General features: G+C 40.3%; 1 protein-coding gene across 1 annotated transcript in view; it reads left to right on the top strand.

The window, feature by feature from the left end:
- Window positions 1-22,743, top strand: part of LOC128898093 (connector enhancer of kinase suppressor of ras 2-like) — a 193,134-nt gene that overhangs the window by 80,373 nt on the left and 90,018 nt on the right. Inside the window, exons 3-4 of the mRNA XM_054169610.1 lie at window positions 14,982-15,184; window positions 16,477-16,564. Of these exons, the coding sequence (XP_054025585.1) occupies window positions 14,982-15,184; window positions 16,477-16,564 (291 nt within the window). The remainder of the gene's footprint in view (window positions 1-14,981; window positions 15,185-16,476; window positions 16,565-22,743) is intronic.

Below are 22,743 nucleotides of genomic sequence, written 5' to 3'. Positions count from 1 at the left end.
CCCTTGCTCCAATATTCTGAATTGCTCTGTGTAAGCTCTCATGTGTCCCAAGCCACAGACCAGCCAAGATGTGGATGCTTGATTTGTCTGAGGCAATGTGGAGATACCCTGTGGTGTCCCAAAGATGCTTACCTAGCCTTTGTGGGCTAATTACAGCTGACATATCCTATTAATTTATATGAATTATTGCTTTCCCTAGAATTTCAATGTGAATGCTGTGGAATAGCCTGCTAGTGACACATGAACATATTGTGCAGCAGAGGACTCACTTTTCCTCATTATCTTTTTCTATACTAAAAGAATTATAAAGCAAGATGCTTGTGATATTTGTGTCCTCTATCATCTCAACTCACGCTGGAAAGTCCTGCTAGATTCTTGCATTGCTTTTGATAACATCAGGGTGTGCTTGGCCAAAGCTTGCCACAAAAAGAAATCTTGTGAGAGAGTTTCATTGACACTACCACAGACATTAATCTCTCAAAGATGAAATAGTGCTTCACACCTTTCTCTTTCTACTTTGGGATGATATTTGTGGGTGGCTTTGAGCTGAGAATGCTTTTATCTTTTCACAGGGCCTTGAGGAAAGTGGGCATTTAATTTTTTGCAAGGCTGTAAGTACAGGAACAAGCGCAAGGGTCGAGTGCATTGGAGGCAAGAAGCACTAAGATGTGGTGCGGGAATTGGTGCAAGTCTGGCTAAACTTTTTAGATGACTCTGGGTTTGTAATGACATCTGTTGTTTTATATCACTGGTAGCAATGCTGTCATAGCACAAGTGAAGTGGTCAGCTCTCATAGCCTCTTATTTGAAGAGTCCCTGCTCTTACATAGAATGCCATTGGCTAAAGAACAGAGTATCTCTAGTAAGTGTGCTCTTCGGGCAACAGTATTTTGTGGTGGTGACTGCCGCTAAGCAACTGGCTCTGGCATCTTTTAGTGCTGTATAGGCAAAAATGTAAATGAATAACAGCAAAGTCAAGTGTAGTGAAACCTTTATGAAAAGGAGCTTAGATAACTGAAACCTGGACAAGAGTACTTGAGCCAGTAACCCTGGACTCTGAGAGGTGTGAAACATCGCTGCTTTCAGACAGTGCAGAAATAGTGGCCAAATGTATGCATCTAATCACACACGCTGCTTGGAGATCTGGCTGTGGGCTACCTTTAAGGGGTCATTTAATTTTGATAGATGCATTCATTGCTGGCACTGGTAAAACTTTTCTGTATTTGACTGTAGTACAACTCTGGCAGTGGGAATTCATCATTCTCCTGCTCTTTATTGGCTGACATAAAACATAATTACTGGCTGTCGATGCAAATCCATGTTAATTTATGGTGCTCAGACATCCATGTGTGCACTGACTTGCAAAAAGTGGTCTCATGTCAGTGGCTTAAAGAGACTTTATCCTTGTCTGAGTTCTCCATGCACAAGCATGGGGAGGCAAGCTGTGGCAAAAAAAAAAAGGAGCTGTTTCAATACCGCTAATCTTTGTTGTGTTGTCTTGTATGTTATACATATTTATTAGACCATGACAGATATATGCTTCTCATTAAATAATTCTCACTGATGGCTTCAAATCATTGCCACATCAACCACAGCTGGAAATGGTTGGCCTGCTCTCACCATGAGATCTGGAAAAGTTAGTTCTCTGTTCAGCAAAGCATAAAAATAGAGATCTTGCCAAGCGTGCTGTGGTCTCACAGAAATGCCACTGAAACTCCGTCCTTTAGCACAGGAGTTCAAGTCAGACATTTTAAATTCCAAATTCCAGAGCACCCAGGGTTAGCTCTTCCATTCTGACCTTCTATTGCAAACTGAAGTCCTACTTCAAGCAGGGTATATGGATGGAAAATGTTACCCTCAAACTATGCCTTGCAGCACAGGGGACTTTCATGCTTTCTGTCCAGAAACCAGCATGTATTTTTGGTGAATTGCTACATAACAACATTTAATTGTATACTATTTCATGAAACATTTTGATACATAATTTAAATCCATTAGCCAGCTGAAATGGATAACTTGGACCTGTTTGAATTCCCACATGTGTTTGGGTGTGAGAAGCAGCCAAGTGAGCATAATTCTCAAAGCAGATGAGGGTTTTGTGACTGCACTGCCTGTGTCTGCACCAGTCCATCCCTCTACCAACCTTAACAAGGCCTGAATGTTTTAATCAATCTGAAACAAACTGAACCCAGCAGTAAGCCCACAAGGATTCCTGCAGATGTGGTAGTCAGCAGGTCACTAGAGGAATCTCTCCTAAACCAGTGACTTTCTGGGAGAAAATATGCTTGATCTTTGGGGAGAGCTATTGGCCATATGGTCAAGACTGCAGCCAGCCCAGATGTGGCTCTCCCTGGCTTTCAGAGCCTGTGCCATCAGACTCTGCTCATGTGCAGCTTAGCACAAGAGTTGTGTGAAAATGGGGCTGTGGGAAGGAGCAGGACACAGACCATCAGCAATCAGGCCTTTCCAGCACTGCTGCTCACCAAAGAACTTGTCAGCACTCACACTGCGATCTTCCAGCAGCATGTGTGCGTATCTGGGCTTGGCACTGGTTTGCTGGTGTTGCAGTGACTTGTGGTGTGCCAGCACTGAGAACCCAACAACTAGAAAGGTGCAGGCACTGCAGAGCACTTCACTGACTGAAGCCAGATAATAGAACATTGATTCAGACCTAGGTAACTACATTAAATAAGAGGGGGAAGGTACATTAAAGAGGGTACGGGATTATAGTTTTGGACCAAAAAGGAAGATAATAAATTTTGCTTTGAATGAAGGGGGGGGAAATAAAAGAAAGAAAATATAAAGTGGAATCATATATTTTCTGTTTCTTTAAATTAACCCCAAAACTCAGGGCTATACAGAATTTTGGTTGGTTTTCCATGTGCTCAAACTTTTAAATCTCAAAGAAATTGTTGCCTCTGTAATGATTTGTGTGAAATACATTGACAGTTCTAGGGCTTAATGAAAAATAATTGCACTGACTTAAATGATAGTTAAGAAAAATTCAGTATTAGCTTTCTATTTATTTTTTTCCTAAGGCTGTAGGGTTTTATCTTGCTTGGAAAGGATTGCATTTTATTTATCACTTTTGTGTTGCATTTGCAAAATCTTTCCCTTCCAGCCAGGAAGAGTTCACTGTTTTCTTTAGGATCCTGGTCTCAAATCTGTACTGGATGATGCAATGCATCTGATGCTGCACTGGCAGCAAGGACTATGCCACAGAGAATCTCTGTGCCAAGGAAATGGAGGCAGTACGTCAGTGTCAGTTGAGAATGATGACATTCTCCCCATGAAAAATTGCTTTTCTCATTTGCAGGCAGCAATTTATTTCATAAATTCCCAGTAACTTATTTTTCATACCACTCTGGGTTACAATATCAATTGCTGTAAGCTGCTGAATTCCTGAGTAATTATGTGTGATCAGTTATTGTTAGATAAATTCATATGCATGCAAATATGTGTCTGCACATGCATATTCATGTAGTTGTTATTGACTGTGAGTTGCTTGAGCAGCCTTCAGCAAATTCATGATAAAAATAGATAAATGAACTTTTTTCATAGTCTCATTAATGCCCATTCAAAAGGATCTTGTTACTAATTTGTGTGTGTGTGTGTGTGTCCTTCTCTCTGGATTGTTATGAATGTATGTAATAAATCTTTCCTGAGCTGATACAATTGCTACATGGAACTACCAATTCTGCAGGTAAATGTCTGACCTCTGTGAAATGGGCAGTGTCAACATTCTATTTCCAACACTTATTCCTTGGATTTTAAATAAGTCACTGCTGCTTAAAGTTCTGAGTTTGTGTTATGTACTGAATCTCTTATCCTCTGCAGTCCTGTGTTTCTGCCTTACTGTGCAGAGGTACTTTTTAAAAGAAGAAAATTCTAGGAGAGAAAGAGATTCCACAGCTCCTCTGGGCAGCCTGCTCCAGTGCTCCAGCACCCTCACAGTGAAAAACTTTTTCCTCGTCTGCTCCATTGCACCTGTTAATGCAGGCAGTATTTGCTAATGACTTTTAAAAGTTAGCAGATCATGGTCTAGTATGTTGCTGGGGGTAATATCTACCAGGCCATCCTTTTGGTCTTGTTTATTTTTCACAGTGTCCTCAATCAGCATATTCCACATAGCCTGGGTTTTGTACACATATGGAAGAGGTCAAGCCATCAGAGATGTCTGGCTTGCATACTTTTTTTTTAATTGGAGCCACATGCAGATAAGACTTTACTTAATTCTGAAGTAAAGGAGTTGGAAACTATTTATCTTGTGATATGGAAAGAAGCCACAAAATGGACAGATTCCTTTCATCCTTTTGGGTCTTCCTTTTGTGAGTATCAGAACAGAAATCCTGCCACAGTTTTGTTTTCCTACTGGTGTTCTTTCTGAGAGTTGACACTGAAGATGTTAAATACACACAGATGTCAGCTTGGGAGGGGAGGAGTAATTTATGGATGCTGCAATACGCTCACCATTTCATGTTAGTGTGTTTCATTATTTCATGTTGCTGTAATGTTAAGGTTCTGCTCAAAAAAAAAAAAATCTACAAGAAAACATTAAATGCATTTTGAAACAGAGAACATTTTTCACATGCAGATTCCCTTCCAGGGATTTTCAGTCTAAACCCTTTGTAAAGAAAGGGTTGAGCAGAAAATGTGAATTAGAGATGTACAGTGGGAGAGCAGTTACAAACAGCTCAAAGAGATGCTGCCAGAGTTCAAAAGAAAAGTAGCAAAAACATTCTCCTTCAGATAAACAGAAGTGCTATTTGAAGCATAAGTTCAGGTCAGTCTCTCCTGTTTCTGAAACTGATGGTGCATTTCCTCCTCAGAAATAACTGGTGGTTCAGATGTGTATGACCATGCTCCCCCATACCACTGAAAGGAGAGAGGAGCTCACTGTTCAGAGGGAACCCTTGCTGCTGAGAGATTCCATTCTTAAAGCTGTTGTGAGCGTGGGCATTAAACAGGCAAACAGTTGTTTCCACAGGTTGGATGATTACAGGAAAAAAGCAAATTGTGTAAACCAGCTGATTCCCAAATATGCCTTCAGCCCTGTTCTACTTATAATGTCATATGGTTTCAATATAACAAACATCTTTTATATGATCTAGATACATTTTGAGCTAGAAAATACAAGTTTCCTTTTTCTATATATTTGTTTAATATATATACTATATATGTTTAATAAAATCTTCAAACATCATTCTTTTCTATAGTCATAGAATGGCCTAGGCTGGAAGAAACCTGAGAGATCATCTAATCCAACCTCCCTGCCATAGAGAGGGACACTTCTCAACTACAACAGGTTACTCAAGGCCCCATCCAACCTGGCCTTGGACATCCACAACCTCTCTGGACAGTAGCTGCTTGTTCCACAGCAGTACACTCTCACTCTGTCTATAGCTAGAGATGTATACATATATAAAGAGAAACATGAGGATGCTCCAGTTTATTCAAGCTTACTCAAATAAAAAGAGTATTTGGATATTGCACAACTAAAATCACTTTGACTTCATTAGGATTAAGCAGACCAAGAAGGCTTTAGCAAAAGACCAATGCAAAAGCTTCTCAAAAAACCCCAGCATTTAGACAGGAGATAAGAAACCTGGCTAATTCCTGATTGTCCCAACCATTTTGTGATGGAAGCTGGCACACTGTGTTCTTTAAGCCTGGCCTATGGGGGTCATACTCAGTGACCCTTCTGACACCCATGAACAGCGTACTATGTATGTGCTTTCCTCTTGATGATATTTTATTCATAGTCATTTCAAGGTCTACTCTAGCCCTATGCTTTTCTGCAATGTCCTGCTTTGAATTAGAACAGAATATACTCAGTATAAAGCTGAAGTATAAAGGGTCAAGCCTCTTCAATGGCCAGCATCCAAGGAGGACTGTCTGTACTGCCTCCAATCCCAATCCATGTGTTCCTGAATTCAGTTCCCAAATCCAGCTCCTGAATCTGGTTCCCATCTGCTGCTGAGTCTAGTCTGGGACATCTGGCACAGTGTCAGTGGTGATGGTGACATAATTGCCATCAGGAGGCTGTGTTTGATATTGGTTTGTGTCTATTTGTATCTATTTCAATTTATTGTTATTATTTCCGCTCAAGCTGTCTTAGTTTTCTTTCCCAACCCATCAATCTGTCTCCCTTATTCCTTTTCACTTCCCTTTGGGAAAGGAGAGGTGTTAATAGAGAGCATCTGTTGCTTCTGTAGTGGCCAGCCCAGGCCTAACCCTTGACACTGCAGGAGTATAACCTCATCTCCTGCTTTTCTTTAACTTGCTTCCTCTTAGCCAGCTGTCCTGTTATTTGAGTCTTAACACTTACATTTATTTAAATACCATATTCTGATGGGGAAAAAAAAAATCCCTCTTTCAGTAGCTGGTCTTCAGGTGGTTCTGAGTCTAATTTTTAAAGCAGAGACTACCACATTCTAATTCCAAGTCAGAAATGGATGCCTTTATTATGCATTATTCCATGCTTGATTCCATTAATATCTAATAATTACAATGGAAATGCTAAACAAACTTCTGGAAGCAAAAAATAGAATGCAAATGTTCAGTTTTTAAATCAGGTTAAAATACTTAATCTCAGCACAATATCTATTTAATGTTCCTATAATAGGAAGGTGGATGAAGTGCTTAGCAGTGTGACAAGTTCCAAATTACAGAAACAGGAGAGAACTGTGACAGAGTTTGCTTCTGCAAGTTAGGGTAATTATAATGGGAGCACAAGGAGGAGGAAACCTGCACATAGAAAAGAATGGGAGAGTTTCAGATAATATACTCTGATTTGTATTATGATGTGACATATTTGCATAGCATTACCTTAGTTATTAATAAATTTCATCATCTTATTTTTATGAAATCTCACTGTGTTCTGTGCACATAAGCTAGGTTACAAGGCTGCACTTTCACTGTCATCATAAACTGACAGGCAAACGTTGTTAAAGAGGGTGAGAGGGATTGTGTTTGTCATGCTGTGTGGCTCATTTACTGGATTAGAATGAGAAAAGCTTTTTGAGAAAAGCTTTTCAAGAAAAAGCTGCAACATGTTTGGGCAATGTTTTACTTGAACTGCAGTCCCCAGCCCCCAAGATGGAATGTATTTTCATAATGTATCTGTAGCTGCAAAACAACAGGGATTAGGGTGTGATATATTTTTAAAATACATGAATTATTGAACATTCTGGTTTAAGTAGCACACATCCAGATGCACTTTGTACTTTTTCTTCTCCCTAATGCAGAGAAAAGGAAATTTATTTAGTAATGTAAACTACTTGTATGATTTAGGAAACTGAGCCTTGTTAATATCAGAACTTTGTGTATTAATATATTTCTGTGTGCAGCAAGGCATCTCCTCGCTCTAAAGTGGCTGCAGTGACCATTGTAAGAGGAACTCCACTAGACATTTACTAGAGATTAAGTGAAACTGTGAAAGTGAGGGTTTGTGATGAGACATCTGAAGAATTAGGTCATGTTGGGTTCAATTGCCTCTTAGTCAGATGCCTCATTCCCTTGCTCATCAAGTGTGTGATTATGATCCTTCCCCAATTAAAACACTACTGTGCAGAGACAAGTCTGACACTGTATGAACTACAGCTGGCAGAGTTTCCTGGATAAAACTTATCCTGCTTCTTAGATTTGTTTTCTTTAACTTCCCATTAAGTGTTATCAAAACTTGCATTTGATTGTAATCATGATTAGAATATTGTCCCATTTTTGCCGTTCAGGAAATGTCTGCAGTTTGAGGTTCAGTCTCTAGACCTGCGTGTGTGCATTGATTCATACAGTCACTGAGGGATTTTGTTTGGTTTAGATAGAGGACATTTTGGGGCAATTTTATGGCTCAAGTGAACCTCATGTAGTTCAGCTAGGCCAAGTGCAAGATCTTGCACAGGGCTGGAGACAATCTCCAATGTCAGCACAAACCGAGAGCAGCCCCGCAGGAAAAGGCTTATTTTATCTCCTTCAAATTGCTGTTTATATGAAGGATTTTCTTTTTATCAGAGGGGGAAAACATGAGATGCCTGAGGGAAGTGCACTGCCTCATGTACTTTGACTTCATGCTGTTTTGATAACTTCAGTTTTAAATTGTATCATAATGATATCCCCACAAAATTTTAACAGATCTACCAGATGAAATGATAAAGAAGTATTTTAGAACATTTCTGTGTTTTCTCTTAACCTTTAAGAACATGTCTCCAGAAAGACCTTTCTGGTTTAAAACATTTCCCACTTTGATGATTTCCTTTCTATTTAAGCATCAGAACTATTATGCTAAAATGAGAGATTGATTAGTTGGGATTTTTGCTTCTTTTTAAGCAGGCTGTGTTTGCCTGGTTTTATTCACTGCTCTCACAAACACTGCAATTTGGGAAGATGTGGCCTTTGCAGGAGCAGCAAACAGTGATGTAGTCAGCAGGGCTTTGAGGCATCCCATCTGGCACATCACATTTTCCCAAAGGAGATTCCAGAAGCCCAGAGCTGCTTAGGGCAATTTTCTTTCCTAGTCATCTCAGAGTGCTGCGCTGTAACCATGCCCCAGGGAGAGAGGTGAGGAGAGGTCTTATGGTGCCGTATCAGTGTGTGTCCAAGGGGAGCAGCAGGCTGGCAGGGTGAACAGGCAGCCTGGAAGGCACCAGACCTGCTTTCCCAGCAGAGCATCCCTGCAGAACTGTATCACATGCTGCAAGTCCACAATAATTGCTGTATAATCTGAGAATGGGTCAAACCCCACTCTGTAGTGGGGAAGATGTGCCTGAACATTGAGCTTTTCAATTAATTTCCTAATGCTGCTCACTGCACAGTGGTGCTGGGACTCAGGCAGTGGCCATGGCAGCATCTTTCCACAGCAGTTCACAAAATCATCAGCTTAAAGCTGCTGGGGAGCTGAGCTCAGGGGAGAAGTGGAGTGTGCCATGAGGCCAGGAGTGCTGCTTTCAAGGTGGAGGTGGAGGGGAGCAGCTTGCTGTGCTGTGGATGTTTGTGTGTCAGGGGCAGGGTGGCACTCGCAGGGCAGAGGCACATTTGCCACATGGGGCTGATAACCATCAGGAGCAGTTCTCTGAAACTGAGACCTGAGGCTGTGGCTACCAAAGTGGGACTGGGCTGACACACTGTGGGGATGAGTTAGGTTTATGTGTGAAGCATAAAAACAGAAGTGTAGAACAGGATTTTGGCTGATATCCTAAATGCCTGAGCACAGTGAATTTCATGAAACATGCTTGAGTTTCAGTCAGGGTTGTTTCCTTTAATCCCCTCAGATCTGCTGCTCTGCACTTCTATTCCTCTGAGCCCAGGGAAAATGGTAACCTGCTCAAAACATCACCTGGAGAGAGAGAGAGCTGTGTATGCATCCATGTGCTTATACATGTTTATACATGCATTTATGCATACATTACACTAACTTCTTACATAAAGGACATCAAGAAAAACAAATGTAATTAAAAATAAATATTTTTTAAGGTATTACTTCTGCAGTATAAGTGATTCAGCTGAACTTATCCTGTGTCCAATTGCAGTGTGCATCCAAGCTTTCTTTGTTACCTCTGTATGTCACAGTTTAGCAAAACAATTTCATTAGGTTTGTGCCTCCAAGTGTATAATGTTGGGGAGTTTTTCCATAGAGGAAATAAACTCTTGTTGTGTTGCAGGTATTTCATGATCTGCTTTGATCTTCAGGTGTTAAACTTCACAAAACCTTGATTAGCACTTATCTTTCTTTTGGTTTTTTCATCCCAGGTACTTTTTTTTCTTTTTTCTTTTTTTTTTTTTGGTCTTTACATTTGCTACCACAGTTTGGCCTATTTTATCTTGGTAGCTAAAATTGTCAGTTTTCTTAGCATAAAATGCTAATTTGTGATGTCATTACGTACCTGCAATAAGATATGAAAAGACCTTAAGCCACAGCTGAAGAGTGTTTTTTTTCATGACAGTTTGGCTATGTGAAACCACAGTTGTTACAGTGTCAGATGGATAAAAAGTGTACAGAATTTCCCCACTATCTGTTGAAAAACCCAAAGGTTTGTGCAAAACAAGCAGGGCTTTCAGCTGGAATATGCACAGGTACAGAGAGTGGCAGATTAATGCTATAAAAAGGAAGAAATCTTGTTTGGAGGCAGATTTCCTCCCAACAAATAATTTCCAGTGTGAATTTTTAATTATAGGAAATGTTCAACGTGCCTCTTACATCCTATCTTCTGCTCTGCAGTAGTAGAAACAGCAGTCTATTTCAGGTTGCTTTCAAAGATGGCATTCTCTCCTGCATTCTAGCACTCCTGACAACAGCCACCTGGCTTTTTGTCTGTATTTCAAAAAACTGATCAACTGCAGAAGCCCTGGAGGTGATCTGTCCTGTCTCTTCCCTCTCACCACCTTGCAATAAGCAGAATCCCTCGGAACACTGAAACAGGCATCTCAAACTGAGCAGGAAAGGGGAGCTAGGGGATAGCAGGAGTCCTTACTGAGAGTTAGAAGATCAGAGAAATGAAGAATAAAACTGCCAAAAATGAAAGCTGTTTTACAGAGACCGAGGAGATTTGTCCTGAAGCCTGTCAGCTGTACATCTCACCACCTGTCACTTTAAGCACCTCTTGGATTTATTGCTAATGATATTCTTCTATAATAAGCTTGTCTGGCTCTGATCTCACATTTATGTTTAATTTCTACTTCTTGAAATCCTTCTTTCTAACTCCTGTCATTGAACAGGACATCAGGAGTTGCTGAACTCCCACCTAAAATACAAGAGTGATTCAGTCTGTCACTGAACAAATCAGGTAATCTCTGTGTAGCTCTCTTTGTGTGAAGGTACTAACACCATCATATCTTACACTCAGTGGAGATATGGAATTTCTTACTGTTTGAACAGTGCTTTTTATGTGAAGAAGCTTAAATAAACATTTAATAGCTTTGCCAGTGACATCTTCCTGTGCCCTTTCTCCCAGCAATTACCCTGCAATCTACTGGTCAGGCCCCTTTTACTGAAATGGAGTGTAATTTGCTTTAGTCTGCTTTCCATTCTCACAAAAAGCAGTTTTGTGATCCAGATTCTATGATAAGTGGACAAACTGAATGGCTGTATAATCCTAGACAGGCAGCATTTGGAGTTGTTTTGATAGTCAGTATTCATTCTGTGAACCTCTGTGTCCATTTCCATTGAGTAATTTGGTAAAACTGACTGCAACAACCTTAAGGCATCATGAAACAAAGCCAGGGAATGAAGCAAACCTTACTTGGGTGTTTTTCCTGCTCCTGATATGAAAAATAATCTTGCTTATACTAATGGCACCCTCCTGTCCTCTTTAGATGTGTTTTCTTCTTTTTTTTCTCTTTCTCTTTTTAAACCAGAAATTATATCTAGGATTTGCTGTGATAAAGAGAAATCACCTGCCAGGAGATACAATTTTACAGGCTCACAGTATCACTAAGGTTGGAGGAGACCTCAAAGATCATCATCCGGAATGTCGTTTCTCTGGTGTGTCTCACAAAACCAGCACATACTTAACACAGTGAGAGCAGAATATATGGCTGTAAAAACTGAGCTCTGATGTGGTAGCTCTGATAATGATTTACTCTGGCAGGTTTGAGACTATCTCAGTTAGCATCATGCAGATGAGATGCCTACAGGAATTAGAAGAGATCTGGATAGTTGCAGTGTCATGTACATAGAAGGCTACTCACATACTCATTACCACCAGCTGCAAGACCTCCAGCCACGTTTTCAAGCGCATTCACTAAATCATAATTGGTAGGGTTCAAATGTCTGTGTGTGCACTCTCCTGTCTGCTGCTTTCTCCTCTGGAACAGCCTCTTTTATATCACATCACCTTGGTTGCTTACTGGAGAAACCCAGAAAGGGCCACATCTTCCTTCAAGAGTTTTCCTCTGAGCAGCCTCGTGGCATCAGAGCTCAACAGATGTGGGGCCTGGCAAAAAGATTCTGTGAGTGATAGTGGGGAGGGAAATGTGTGAAGTGACTCTAGGTGAACTGTGCTGCAGTAAATTAGGATGAGGTGCTCAGAGGTAGTACTTTCAAGGACTATTTTTAACTTCTCTTCCCAGTTTATAGCTGGCTGTGGTTGTTTCATTTAAAAATTAAGCTCTTGGATTGGAGGCAAGCTTAAATTTAGAGCAATGCAATTTCTCTGTCTTTTGAAGAGATATTGATTCACTGTCACTGTTGTAATAATTTTGTCTTTTCCCCTTTATTGTGGCTTGCTAAGTTTCAGCTAAACCCCTAACTTGCATCAGCACTTTACTGTGCTGAAAAATTCCCTTTCATCTCCTGATTGTATGTTTGGACATATTTTGCTGTGCTTTGCAATGCTTTAAATTTTACATTGACATTAAATGAAGTCGCCATTGGCTTGTAAATAATCAGCTTTAAGATGAACTTGTTATCTAGGTGGGTTTCCTCAAACACTTTTCTGTTCAGTTCTCTGTTTTTTCCATGACTTGAGAAGATCACTGCAGCTGATTACACTTGCTAGTACCTAGAAGAGTTTCTGGCTTTTATAGATATGCTGATCAGAGTGTTTCCTCCCCCTTCCTCGCTCACTTGGCTTTTCTTGAACATCAACTGATAGTTTCCAGTGTTTTTATGCAATAAACAATCATTGGGAGAAATATTTTCCGCTTGTTTTCACAGGGGTAAGCATGCTTGGACTGGTAGGTAAAGCCGATAGGATAGGATAGAATTGACCAGGTTGGAGAAGACCTCTGAGATCGAGTCCAATCTATCACCCAACACCATCTAATCAACTAAACCATGGCACCAAGCACCCCATCCAGTCTCTTCCTAAACACCTTCAGTGATGGTGACTCCACCACCTCCCTGGGCAGCCCATTCCAATGGCCAATCTGGTTCTGGTTTATCATCCTTGTAATGTGTTGTTGAATGTGCAAAAAGCAAACTCTGTCTGAGGGGAAACCAAGCACTGCCTAGCTGATTGCTTGCAGGTGAAGTCATCCCAACACACCCACTTATTCATTGCCATGAGTAGAGATTGAGAGGAAAATGGGGTAGGAGAAGAATTCCTTTAGTGCTTTAATAAAAGAAAGATTCTATAGAGGGGATTGGATGTGGCACTTGAAGCCATGGCTTAGTTAGTCATGAGGTGACAGGTTGGACTTGATGATCTCTGAGGTCTTTTCCAACCTTATTGATTCTATGATTCCATGAGCTACAAATATTAAGCAGGCAGCATACTAGTATGCAATACCACCTGTTTGTTAACTTATACTTTTCCAAAATAAGCTTCCTGTAGAGATACTGCTGCCATCTGTACAGTATTTGTTCTGGAAAGGCAATGAAAAGAATTGTTCTCATCTGTAGCTAAAGCAATGGAACTGTTAATTGTTTCACTACTTAACCATAAACTATATGTTCCCAAACCGTATTGACTGTGATGCTTTAGATTCATAGCAATGAACCTAATTCTGTCACTAGCATCAAAAATCAATTTAAATTCAAAGCTGTTTGCAGAGAGCTCACTGACAGAGCAAAGCGCTCCCATTCCCTGTAGGTTGCCCTCCAAGCAAGGGCCTTGATTTACTTTTCAGAGTGAAGTGTGAGAAGCTGAATGGCTGGCAAAGAACATCCTAGGTACCAGCTCTAGGTGTTCCAAACAACTTTACCAAGAATTTGACTTCTATACAATCCCACTTCATAAACTTGTCCTTGGTCAATACTTTTTCTGCTGTTAGAAATTATTGCTTTTAATACAAATATCCATATTAGTGCCCATCAACATAGTGTACTGCTTGTGATTCTTTACTCTCTGTTTTGAGGAAGAAGTTTAGGCAGAAAAATCAATGTGATAGTGATGATTAGTCATCATCTGTAATATGTGCCTAGTTGAAATTAATCATGGGAAATCAATTCACACTCTGAAAGCTGCTTTTGTTTAAACTCTCATTAAATTCTTCCATACACTACGTTCTGTTGTGCCAGCAAGAAAGCTGGGTTCAGTGTCTGAGACTTTCGATGTGAATCAGGGTGAATTATTTAATGTGTGTGAGCTGAGATACCTTTGTGCTTGTTACTTCAGTCGAAGTGGGGAATTGACTTGGTGATAAAAAGGACAGAAGCATGGATGAAGGGTGAAGGGTAAAGGGACTTGTGCATGGACAAGTTCCCTTAAAATATCCCTGCCCTGCCCTCCCTCCCCCCACACCCAGCAGAATCACAACAGTGGAAGGAAATCCATTAAGAACTGTTAGATATGAAGACACTGTCACTGGATGAAGTCTCTGAACCACTAACAGTTGCCACTACATGCCTGTTCCATTCTCAGCTCGTTCCCTGTGCAGCCACTGGAAGCAGGAGTCCCACATCTTTGCTCTGACCTGATTTGACTGTTCCCATATTACATTACATATGGGACAGCTGCTCTCCAACAATAGCAGGGTTCAGGAAGGAATTTGCTTCTAAAAGCCTGCCACCAAGGCCATGTCAGATCAGATACCTTATTCACAGACTAAGTGGAAGGGGAATTCTGCTGAGGTTATTACAAGTTAGTAGAGGGACAAACACAATCCTGAGTGAGTGAGATCCAGTGCAGTGGGATTGCTAAAGACTTGCTGTCAGAGGTGACAAAAACACCAACTGGTTTGTTAGCCCTTAACTGCAGCAGGCAAGGGACACTGAACTGACTCATCTTCACTCTTTGGAAATGGGAAAAACCGTGAGACCAAACATATGGGGATGCTTTTTGTCTTCCCCTCAGTGGTGTGGTTGGACCAACATGTCTGGGGATTCCAGCAGTGTGCACTTGGACAGCTGAGGCTGTTGTGCCAGCAGGATGGATGCATCCTGTATGTTCTAAACAAAGTAGCCTGCTGCTTAGTCTAATACCAGGTGCCCATAATTATCCTTTCCTTTCAGCCAGTACCCCTAGGAATATTTAACCTGACAGTTTTGCTCCCATGGCTGACATCACACCATCTCACTTAATTCTGTATCTTTTTCTTTCCCCTCAGAATTATGGTTTGGAGACTGAAAACCTGAGAACTCTCTCTCACAAGCTGAATGCCTCAGCCAAAAATCTGCAGAACTTTATAACGGGTAGAAGGAGGAGTGGCCATTATGATGGCAGGGCCTCTAGACGACTGCCAAATGATTTTCTTACCTCTGTAGTTGACTTGATTGGTGCTGCCAAGAACTTGCTGGCCTGGCTGGACAGGTAATTTGCTCTTCCTTTATGAGTGGGAAGAATTCTCTGGGTTGTTTTGTATTTCTTCTTTCTCTGGTACTCTTTTATTCTAATATTCAAGGAGCAGTTCTGGAATTCTAGCTCTACATTTTGGGTTGCAGATTTCTCAGGTATTGGAGTTAGAAATCAGTACCTTTTTCTCTCACAAGGGTGTTCAATTTTTCTCTAGGTACATCGTCAGCTTCTTTGATAACATTTTGTGTGAAATTAATACTTTTGTGCCATTCCAAGCTGACATCTCACTGCCACAAGTGGTAATGTCATGGGTAGTTTTGGAAAGAAGGAAAAGACAGAAAGCATTGTGGAGTTTGAATTGCCTTTCAGACATCAAAAAGACAAAAAAAATGGAGCTCAGCAGATCAATCCAGAACATTCAAAATAATTTACAGCACTTAGTCTAAAAAGCAATTGGTTTTATTGTATCAAGAGTAGGACTGAGGTGTTAGGTACAGTTGTGGTATTCATTAATGTTCAACAATCAACCACGGGCATGGGTTTGTCATCTATAAATCAATAATTTGATTAAAATCAATCAATCAATGTAGTTATAATTTTGACAGCACAAAGACAGAAGCCAAACCATCAAATAGCATCAGAGCATTTATGTTTTGTTTCTCTCTCTAGAGTGATAGCAATGGATAGCTTTATCTTGAATCTGAATGCACTTGAATGTACAAATGGCACCTCAGAAATCACAGTGGGAGTGAATCAGCCTCCTTTACAGGACTTGTGTAATCCTGGTGACATCTTCCTAACCTAGTGCCAGCAGTCATATTCTCTCAGGCTGTGACCTTGTCAGCTCCTATGAATTCCAACGGGGTCAGATTCAGATAGAATTTAGAAAGCCTGAAAAAAATCCAAGTGTGCAGGAAGCTGTTAGTGACTAAGGAAGCATTGCTTTGCTCTTTGAATTAAGGTGCTAACTGCTGCTGGAGAGTGATGTTATGCTAGAAATGTTGTCTTTCTAACGAGCTGTATAAAGGAAATCTGGACTGCTTAGCATTGTTGGGAAGCTCCTAGTTACACTTTCCACAAGAATGATAACTTCTGATGTTCTGGCTAAAATCCAGTTTACATCCTTCCTGCCCTCATTGCTGCTTGTCTCAAAGGCATATTTTATAGAAGCTGCTGGAGACTGCCATGATTAAGTGTTTCCAATTTCTGTGGTGGAGAACTGACCTCTACACTGCACATATCTGCTTGTACTGTAAACAGGAGTTATAATCCTTAATGATGTATAAACTTATTCCTCCTTTTCACAGGTCTCCATTTGTTAGTGTAACAGAATACTCACTGCTGAAAAACAACATTGTTCAACTGTGCCTGGAACTAACAACCATTGTGCAACAGGTAGGAGCGGTTATCTTCCACTGATTCTTTACTGTCCACACTGTTGCTTTAAAACTGCAATAGGAAGAACATTGCCAAGCTTTTACTTCACCAGGAAAACTGTTTTGGCATTACCTCTCTGTTCTGTTTCTCTGGGAGTGATGGAGACATTTTGGGACATTGGTTGTTCTTCTGTGCTTAGATAGATGGGAAGACAGCATGAAGCCAAAAATAATCCACTTTGCTTTTGAGTAGACAATTCCATGTGGGGTTATCTACCACCATGCAACTGCTCAACAAAAGAGCAAAGCCACAGTGGGAAACAGTGCAACCACTGCTAACAGTTTATTGCAGATTAAAATATGAATGATCAAAGCCCTTTCAGGGGCAAGTTCTCATAATACATATAAATTTATCCAGAACCTGCACTATAGCTTCCTCATTTGAAGGAGTGGCAGTTGCATGATGTTTTAACATGAAATATTCATAATAAGAAACAAACCAAATACGGAGCAAAGAAGTGTATCATCACTGGCATTCATTAATTAATTGTAATCCAATACAGTCCACAGGTACTTAAAATGAATTTATCTCACCTGTTGGGTATATCATATACAAATAATAGTAGTCTCTGACAGTGTCTGCCCCTGAAGACAAGAGGTGACACAGGTACAGAAAGACTGAGCGTAAATTGGTTTTGCAATTATTTACAGTGAGATTCTCCTCTTGTGAGTGGATAAAGATATTGATGAGATAGAAGAGTGTTCTTGGAATACATAGGTTAGAGAAGAGGAAATGCTCTCCTGAAATGAAGCACAGAAGTATTGTAGGAGGGAAAGCAGGAAAAGAGCTTAGCTAACGATACAGCTCTGTAAGCACCTGGAACTGGCTCTGCTGCCAATATAGCAGGCTCCACTGCCTGCCTCTGTCTTGTGCTGGCAGAGTTTTGCATCTGACCTCACAGCAGACCAGTCACAGACCTCATTTAATTTAAAAGGCTTCCTGGAGCAGTAGCTTTCTGTAAACTCTTTTGTGGGTGGGGGTGTTGGTTTGGTGTGGGGCGATTTTGTTTTGTTTCTCTCTACAATTTCATTTTAGATCTTGGGGGGAAAAGCACTAAGGTTGATAAATGTGAGTCTTTGTATTGTACATTATTATCCTTAATTTATAACATTCAGATTTACTACTTCTAGAAATTTTGTCCCTTATGCACTTTTGCAGTGCAAACCATCCTTTTTCTCTTTTCTTGGTTTAAAAAATCCTATGTAGGCATTTAATTATTTATGTATCTTTATTAATCTTTCTCTTACAAGGTGTTTATAGCACTAGGCTATTTTTGATTTTCAGGCGAAGCAAAATTAACTTTTATACAGTATAAAAAAGTTCAGGTTGCGATTCTGCCCTTCAGCTGATATTGCACTTCTTTCCTGTGAGTTTGATTATTTTTTTTTCCCTGTGGTCTAGGTGAAAATAGTCTAATTTTGAATTGCTGTCTCCATTTCTGTCATTCAATTCACTGCTTTTGGCAGATGAAATTCAGTTCTCCTTTGTGAGCAGTAGTTTGGTTCCTTATTTTTCAAGGCTGTCTTCTGACAACTTTCAAACCATCTATCCTTGAGCACAAACTCCGAGATGCAAAATGTTTACTTAGTTCTTCAGGTCAGTTGCAAACACAGTTTTGTCTTTTTCTCTCTTATTATCAGATCTGGGGTGTTTGGTACTCATACATGAAGATCTTTTTTTCAGTACATTGAAGTTAGCATCAGAAAGAACAGATAAAAGAAAATCATTTGTAGGGAGACAGTTTTGCTTTTACTAACTCTGAGGAAAATTGACCTTAATGTGTGAAAGCAGAAATGTCTCACCTAAAGCAGAACTGCAGCCTTAACCATAGGCTAAAATGTAAGTAGAAAGGCACAGCTAATGGAAACCTGGATCTTGGATCCTTTCAGATACTTCTTGTTTTATAAATGATATTAATTTTAAATATCTAATTTAATCAGCATGAAAACAGCAGCCCAGACTATGCATTTGGCACATTGAGGAATGCCTTCAACCTGAGGATTAATTCTGTCCAAAATTAACATGCTTTGGGTGCATCACATACATCTACCACTCAGGGTTAACCCCCTACATAGTGGGCAGTGATATGTAACCTTACTTGAGAAGAGAAGGCTGGGAAGGGATCTTATCAATGTCTATAAACACCTGAGGGGTGGGTGTCAAGCTGGATGTGTTCCTGTGTGACCTGCCCTAAGTGGTCCTGCTTTGCAGGGACAGTGGACTTGATGATCTCTGGAGAGCCTTTCCAACCCCTAACAGTCCGTGTGATTCTGTGATGACTGTATGTATCTGAGTGACACACTCCTAGATATAATCCTGGCATCACAGAATGGCTACCCTAGGAGCAAGACAATTGGAATCAGTGGGGAAGTTTAGGTTTGGAATTTTGTTTATAAAATGTAGCCATTGGTTAATTTTTCACTGAGTAGAAAGATTTTTCTAGTTCCAGTAGAAGGTGTTTTTCTGGTTTATTTTTTTTTCCTGGTCATGTCAACTATGTTTAAACCAGGGACAGATGCTTTTGATTCCTGCCTTAGACTGCATGAACAAACTCTTTGAACAAAAAGTCTATCTGCATCCTACCAAAGAATGTCAGCACAACTCAGGCTATTTTTTCTTCCAACCAAAGGCAAACTTCTGCTTGTTCTCCCCTTTATTGATTAATGAACTTTACTGAGCTAAATTCAGGCACCATTTCATGGATTTTTTACCCTATTTTTAGTGAAATACTTTGTGGTTAGGACGAAACACATCTATTTAAAGCCCTCCAGTTCATACTGCAACTGATAGAAATCACTGTTTCTTAGTAGTTTCCTGTATTTGGTCTAACTTTTATAGAGTCCTCCTCTGTGCAGGTGGTTGGAGTAGATAACCTCCAGAGGTCCCTTCCACCTGAGTTATTCTGTGATTCAGCAATTGCCATTAAAATCTTGGGTGTTATTTCAGTTTGAACTTTGCAGACTTCAGCTTTTGGCCCCTCATTCTTATTTTGCTTGCATTTGCTAAAGAACACTTTGTTATCAAACATCTGTTCACTGTTTCCCGAACACAGACTAAGATCAAGTCTTTACCTTAACTGAACCAAGGAAAATAAATTCTGTGGAGTATTTCCTGTTGTTTGTTTGCCAAATTCCAGAGCAATCTCATTCTTTTAATTGTGTGAGTGCTTGATTTTACATATGCAAGCAATATATTGTTATTTATCCTTTTGTCATATCCACCATTCAAAGACTTCAGCAGATCTTTCCTGCAGTGCTATTCCAGGAAATGGCATTCAACTAGGAAACATCAGAGGTTTAAGTTCTCTTCCAAGCTGCTCTTTTATAAGGTCTCTGTTTCTTTTCAGTAGTTCACTTAATTCATGCTGGTTTATTGTAGTAAGTTAATGAACTACATATTTTACATGTATTAGCATTTTTATCTGTTAGCAAACTGTCCCCAGAATTCTTCAGAAGACCTTTATGGTATGTATTAACCACAAGCCAGCAGTGTGCTTCTGTGGCCAAGAAGGCAAATAATCTCCTGGGGTCCATTAGGAAGAATGTGGCCAGTGGGTCACAGAAAGTTCTCTTTCTCCTCTATTCTGCCCTAGTGAAGCCCCATCTGGAGCACTGGATCCAGTTCTGGGCTCTCCAGTTCAAAAGGGATAGGCACCTACTGGAAAAAGTCCAACAGAGGGCTACAGAGGTGCTGAGGGGGCTGGAACATCTCTCTGAGGAGGAAAGGCTGAGAGACCTGGGGCTGTTTAGCCTGGAAAAGAGCGGTCTGAGAGTGGATCTTGTCAGTGCTTACCAGTATCTAAAGAGCAGGGGGCAAGGGAAAGGGGCCAGACTCTTTAAGGTGATGTCCAGCAATGGGCACAAACTGGAACACAAGAAGTTTCATTTAAACTTAAGGAAAAACTTTCCTGTGAGGGTACTGGAGTCCTGGAGCAGGCTGCCCAGGGAGGTTGTGGAGTCTCCTTCTCTGGAGAGATTCCAAACCCTCCTGGACATTGTGATCCTGGGCAGCCTGCTGTGGGTGACACTGCTTTAGCAGGGGAGTTGGATTAGATGATCAGCAGAGGTCCCTTCCAACACCCACCATGCTTGGATTCTGAGATCTGCACATTTCAGCAGAACTCACATTTTTTTCTTTCAGAATTAGAAACTGAATTTTTTAATATAGCATGAGACAAGTCCTCCTGACCTTTCTTCTTTATGAATATTCAACAGAATGTTGTCTTACTTGGTCAGCTCTGAAGGTGTACTGTACCTTGGAGAGGTAGGATGTTCTGGTCAGTGCAGAAGCTAGCAGAGGTGTAATATTGCTGCTGTGACTGCTTTTGTAATTCCTGTATTTTACCATTGTACAAAGGGGAAATAAAGGGGAAATAGAATGCAGCTGCTAATCTTTTCAAGAGTTCTTTTAAACTGTAAGAAAAGCCCAACATTTTTAACATGTCATCTTCCTTACAGAGGGTGGAGAAAGAATATCACTTTGACTATTATTTTCTTTTTTTAAAGCAAAATAGATCAAAATCTATGAATGTTAGTCCTGGAGGGTTTGTTTGTGGTGTGGGGTTTGGTTTTTGGTTTTGTTTTTTTCTTTAATGAGATCCCTAGTGTATTGATATGTACCAGAGAAAAACAAATCAGAAGACTATTGTGACCTACATATCTTAATGTTTTAGTAGAATATTGCAAGTGCTTTTAACCTCTCAGTTAAACTAGTCTGATGTATTTTAAAAAAGAAAAAGTCAATAGGCAGCTATGTTGGAAGGGATCCCAAAGCCATTAACAATTTTAATGCTAATGTAATCTTGAATGTGCAACACAAGTGTAGCTAACATTAATTCTGCTCTACAAAACAGTAAAATATGAGCCTTACCGTACACAAGTCTTCTATTCTTTGACCTGAAGTAATTAAGTTTGCTCAGAATAAAGCTCATATTGTATTTCTAGCGCTGAAATTAAAGTAATCATTTAGAGAGGAGCATTAGCTCTGAAGTCAAGCTGTAAGCCCTGCTGTGATCATTTTGTACTCCTGGTACGTGGAGGGTTAAAAGGAGATGGTGGATCTGCTGTTTGAAGTGTACAAAACTTGTAGGGAAACTGCCTTGGGCATTGCCAACCAAGCTGACTAATTGAATTCTTTTTTGTGCTGTAGAAAATAACTGTATGAATACAGAAGAAACATCAAAGGGATGCTTGACCATGAAATGCTAATATAAATTCTCTGTGTTCCTTGGCACTCGTAATCTTCTGATTTTAACTTTCCTGTTCTGCAACAATATTCTTGTAACTGTATTGGCTTGCAATTAAATGCTGTACAAAAGTGCCCGTCCTCCAAAATAAACACAACCCTTAGAGCTGAGGGGGCAACAGTTACCTGTACCCAGGGCTGAGCAGCAATGACAGCAGCTGCTGAGTGGCTCTGCAGCAGCCTCACACAGGCTGAGTGTCAAGGTCTTCAAAGCAACAGCCAAGGAAGAAGGTTTGAAAGCTAGACGTGGCCTCAGCAGATGGGTCATAGCCAAGGATTTGAGCTGCTGGACCAGAGAAGCAGAAGTCTACTAGTTCCTATTTCTCTCACAAAGAGTTGATGACATAGCTGATCTACTTTAAAGTAAATGGAATGAAGACGTTAGAATTAGTTCATGGGAAATGTCAAGCAATTAGCAACAAGTTTATTGCTAACATATTAAGATCCAGGAAAGTGAATATCTTGAGAACTATAGGGGATCAAGTTATTTGAGGGGATCTTTTAGGGGAACCAGTAATTTTACATGACAACTTACTCACCGGGGGGAAAAAAGACAATGAAACCAGCTGGTGGTTTTGACTCATTGTCAAAATATGCTCCATTCACTCATGCTTTGTAGTAGCACAGTCTACCTCATGGAACGTCTGATGCAATCACCTGCTCCTCACACCACTTCTAGAACAGGTAACAAACATTCTGCCTGATTTAAGTCTAGGCAATGTATCTCTTGCTCTGCACGTCACCGAAATGCTGACATGCCAGACTGATGTTCAGTTACTTTTCTCTCGCTATCATGAATCCATCTCCCCTGATTTACAGTTACATTGTTGTTAGTATTGAGCATGAGTTTGAGAACTGTCAAGGGAAGAACAGATCTGTGAGGGCAATCAGCC

Source organism: Dryobates pubescens, chromosome 18 (genome assembly GCF_014839835.1).
Source record: "Dryobates pubescens isolate bDryPub1 chromosome 18, bDryPub1.pri, whole genome shotgun sequence".
NCBI lineage: Eukaryota > Metazoa > Chordata > Aves > Piciformes > Picidae > Dryobates > Dryobates pubescens.
This window is presented reverse-complemented; position numbering and strand designations above follow the sequence as displayed.